This window comes from Carya illinoinensis, chromosome 12 (assembly GCF_018687715.1).
Source record: "Carya illinoinensis cultivar Pawnee chromosome 12, C.illinoinensisPawnee_v1, whole genome shotgun sequence".
NCBI lineage: Eukaryota > Viridiplantae > Streptophyta > Magnoliopsida > Fagales > Juglandaceae > Carya > Carya illinoinensis.
Window position 1 is genome coordinate 29,677,326 of NC_056763.1, and position 4,767 is coordinate 29,682,092.

At 40.3% G+C, this 4,767-nt stretch overlaps 1 protein-coding gene across 1 annotated transcript; it reads right to left on the minus strand.

Moving 5' to 3' along the window:
• Positions 1 to 1,023: 1,023 nt before the first annotated feature.
• Positions 1,024 to 4,041, minus strand: LOC122288818 (probable galacturonosyltransferase 12). The gene is made up of 6 exons (XM_043095606.1): positions 3,515 to 4,041; positions 2,921 to 2,976; positions 2,644 to 2,799; positions 1,948 to 2,538; positions 1,557 to 1,859; positions 1,024 to 1,452 (listed from the first exon to the last, which is right to left on the minus strand). The coding sequence occupies exons 1-6, from the start codon at positions 3,729 to 3,731 to the stop codon at positions 1,165 to 1,167; spliced, it is 1,611 nt and encodes a 536-aa protein (XP_042951540.1). The 5' UTR covers positions 3,732 to 4,041; the 3' UTR covers positions 1,024 to 1,164.
• Positions 4,042 to 4,767: the final 726 nt, after the last annotated feature.

Sequence of the window (4,767 nt, forward strand, 5' to 3'; positions counted from 1 at the left end):
CCGGCACCGTTCCCATTCCGATGTTTCCTATTATGCTCCAATTCTGCCACACCAATCTGTACCCATTGGGTCCTCCCTATCCTCTTCCACCGACCCAGCCACACTCCAGCCAAAGTCTGCCTTTCACCCTTTTTGGAAAAGACCTTCAATAATCCCAACTTGTCGGCAAACAAATCGCTATCCCAACTGGCTCCAATTATTTCAGGACTTGCCCATTAAAGGAAAAGGCTCTCCTTTTAAGGTGCTATTCCTATGGCCGAACGATATCTTAACGGAAGCTGCTTGGAGCATTCGGAACTCAGTCAGGTACCTAACTGAACATATGCATATTCCTCCGTCACCAAAGGTGATAAGAAATTTGAATCCTGGTGATATAGCAGTCTTTTTAGCGCCAGAGGCTTCACCATTGTCGGTTCTAAAAGTCGTTACTGAGTACTGACAGTTGGCATCCAAAGCATGTGGCTATTTTCAACTCGAATAGTGTGTTTGAGGAGGAGAGCAATTTTGGTTGGTGAGCTGGATTGCGCTGTTGGGTCATTTGAAGTGATACATTCATTCAAGGGTTTGGAGGTTGGTGGGATGTTTTGAGCGGGAGGAAGAGGCGATATTCAAATACGTGAGAGATGAGGTTGTGACTAGTGAGATATGGACGGTTCTTGTTGAAGAAGAGAATGGAGAATCGAAAGTGATCTCGAGATTCAAGATACGGCCATCGATCGCCGAAGTTGAGAGTGTTCTGTATAATTTGGTGCAATCGAATTGGTCCATCACGAAATCTGCAAGGTTCTCGAGGGATTTGGTGTCAAATGTAAGAGGGAAAATGTTAGTTAAAACAACACTGGTTTGATTTTGGATTTTAAGATTTATTTGGTTATGATTCGAGCTCTTTTAGAAGCTTCTCGTTGAGGTGCCTGAACGAATTCTATTTTGTACTCTTTACTGTCACCTGATTTGTTAAGTCTGTGCTATACTTAAAACTCCAACTGGTTGTATGAAAAAGAGAAGAAGAGAAGAAAACATGTCTGATGGTGTTATCATGGCTCATTCTCATTCAGTTATCTAGGCCCTGAATTTGCAAAGAACTGACTCATTTTCTTCTTCATATACAAATGGATATTGTTTTTATCAAGATGGTCAGCACATTCTTCTTCTCAAAAATCTAGACTAAGAAGATGCCCTTATATGACAGCTCTTGATGAATTTATCAGTGAAGTTCACATACTTAGCCCACAATGGCCTGAGTTGAGGGAATGCTATCTCTAGCCACGGCTTTGCTCTTCCGTTAAAATGGATGACACCAGCACTCTCAGCATCAGCAAGGCTCGTATTTTCCTGGTAACCAAGCCCCAGCATGTGCCAAAAGGGATCGATGATATGGACATGACCATGGAAAGCTATTAGTCCAGGGGGTAATGTCCCAAGTTGCCACAAGCTTAGGTCCGACTTCAAGTTCTGCATACAGGTAAAAACAGAATAAAATGGGGGATCCTTAAAACATTATTTGTCTTGTTCTTCTTTAAACCAAGGCAGTGTATTATGGAGTCATGGAGATATACCTGTTCAAGCCAGTAATGATATGCAAGGCTAATGTTTGTCTTCCTCCATGCTTCTAGATCAAAGATGTTCATGCCATAAGCCCATGCACATTCATTGGGATTGAAACTCTTCGATATCAGAGGATGGGAGAAGTTCAGATAGCTCCTGAACCGCTTTGACATGACAAAATTATCTTCTCCCCTGCATGTTTCCACTGCTCCATTCACTTTTCCATTCATATCAACGTCCCATAGTGGCAAAAGATCGGTTTGGATCACAATGTCGTCATCCAGAAAAACCACCTTGTTTAGGCTTGGGAACAACTGCAAAGGAAATCAAAGAACCTTCAGTGGAGGAAGACAAGCGATGTTGCTTTCTTAAACAATTTATTAAATCTACTAAGTTGATTACCTCTGGTAGATGTATTCTAATGTGATTCATCATAGAGTTGTATTTAGGACTCAATGCTTGTAACTTTGCTGCAATGACTTGAGGCTTCTCGGTATTATTTGCCACAATGGCCGATGACCCGCCTCTAAATTGCGATCTCACACGTTGATCCTTTTCCATTGCCTCCAAAACTGGCACCTTCCCCTTCGAGAACCAATCAAAATGGTGCAATGCCTTGACTTCAATTATTGCAGGGGATAACGGGCGCAACGAGAACCATGCCTGCATGGGATGGTACGTCTTTCTATCCGTGATTATATGCAGGACAACCTTCTGGGGGCGCAACGAGTTGCGGACAAGTGACGTTGCAACAACAGAGGTGGCGAGCACATTGTCGGAGGCAAGGACAAAGTGGAAGTAAGAGTGATCAACGAGGGCAGGGACGAATTCTGCAGAAGGCAGCTGGAGGCGGGCAGCAGCATTGGTAGAGTGCTCGTTGGCTAGCTTTAGCGCAAAGCAGTGGAGCTGTTTGGGTATGCTACTTGATGCTACATGACGGTACAAGTATTCTTGAATTTTGGCTGTCCGGGTTCTTTGTTCAAGAAGGGCAACCTGATTATTTTAAAATATATTCTTAGTTGAGACCATAGTTGAGGAGTTTTGTAAACATACCACAATTAGTGCAAAGGGGATGGAAATAATTAAGGTAGGAAGTACCATCTCTCTAAGCTTGACAGCAAAGGTCATGGCGTCTGATTTGGTTTTCTTAATCTCAGCCATGAAGTCTTCCAAAGTCTGAGGAACATCAGATCTTCCTTTTAATTCATCTTTGCCAATGGGCTCTTCTAGTATTCGGTAGATCACTTCTGGGACCTTTCACACACCAAAATTGTTTAGAACTCGAACAAAATTAGCACGAGGATATAAAAAAGGTATGGATTTGGAAATGGATAGAACAATTTTAAACCAAAAGTAGGAGTCCAGAGATTATTACATTTGAGTCGAGCCTTCTTCCAAAAATACTTGGTCTTAATCTTTTTCCCAGGCAACCTATACCATTAACATATAAGTCAGCAACTATATATAATAATTGAACACAACATTTTAATTAATAAGCACCCAAAAGAGACATGATAATTTTATTATTATTATTATTGTTTTTATTACTATGATCTTCCTTACTTTTAAGGCTGGAGGTGGACCGACTATGTACTACTTCTGTATGGTTACTATTTTTTTCCCTGTATGGTTACTGTACCCATCAATCATATCTAAACAATTAATAGCTGGGTGTTTTCCAATAATTACGTACCAAAATCAGAATTTCAAAGTGAATGTTTCCAATTCTACGGGAAAAATGCATCTGGCGGCAAAAATTAGCGGGCTCAACAGTATTGGATCTGGAATTTTCGCTTCAGTTTTTCAACTTTAGTACGTAGATATTACTGAATTGATAATTAATTTATGGACAATCATTATATCCTTAATGGTTACGTAGATGATTCAGGCTTTATTCCCATTAGGGTGTTTGTGTGTCATGCATGAAAGAGGGAGGGAGAATGAAAGAGAATGCCTTAGAATCATGTACCTATGGAAGAGCACTTGCTTTGATCTCCATCAATGGTGTCGTCCACTGCCGTAAATACGAAGACAAATCGGAGAATAAACGTAAAGAACAAAAGCGAATAGAACAGCACTCGATATGAAACCCGCCTTGATCCAACCTTCACTTTGATAAACTCTTTAAAACCTTTCCCCGGAAACACTGATATGTGCCTCAAACTCGGTGATATGTAGAGCTGCATTTTGATATACACACGTACGTACAGTACCAGAACTCACGTAAAGTTTCTAATTCGTAAGGCGAGGGCTGCTTATTATTTCATTCGGCAATCACCCAAAAGCTAGAAAGAATAACTGAGTTGAGAACCCCCCCTCCCCTTGTGGTGGTCACTGGTTATGCTGTAAAAGTAAGGATTTGATCATTATATTTAAGGTAGCTATCTCAATCTGTTACCTAAACTTGCTTAGCATTTGGGCTAGAGAGACGTCGAGGTTCTGGGGACTCAATATTATTATGTTAGAGGCGAGCAGGGGGTTGTTAAAGAGAGAGCGACAAGCGACTGAAAGAAGAAACTGTCTTTGTTTTTGTTGGGTTCATTGTACTTTGGCTTGAGCTTAAAGGAGAAAAGTTGAGGAAAAAGGAGAAAGAAAATAAAAATTATATATATAATATGAGATTGGGATCTTTTGGTCTTTGCCTGGCTTTGCCTCCACATGAAGTTTTCGAGGCATTCAACAGAGTTTGAACTTTGACAGAACAGGGCTTCTACATGGAAAATGACTCTCTCTCTCTCTCTCTCTCTCTCTCTCTCTCTGGAGTGAGTTGGGAGTAAAAGTACTACAGGCACCTCTATATATTTCCATTTCTCTAACAAATAAATGAAGAGAAATTCAAGGAGGCTTTTGTTTATATGTACATTTGTTGATTGTATGACTAAACTTGTCGTTAAAAAAAGATTAATTTCTCAAGTTAGCGTTAATTAATGTTGCCTTAAAACAAAGAAAAAACGGTATGGTTATTTTTAATTTTAATTTTAGGATGGAAATGCGGTGGTTTTAGCAAGTTGTGATCCAAGAAATTAGTGATCTATTTGCTTTTATGGAACCTCTAGAGATAAGAACAAGAGTCATGAGCCACATGTGATAGAAAACAACTTGAGCAAACGTCTATGCCTTTGATATGGGTGGTTTAGGTGAACATAGATCATAAATCAGGTGGGTTTTTGATAGGTGCTTCCAACCTTTTTGTCCCAATCTGACCTGTTTCAGGTTTTCCCC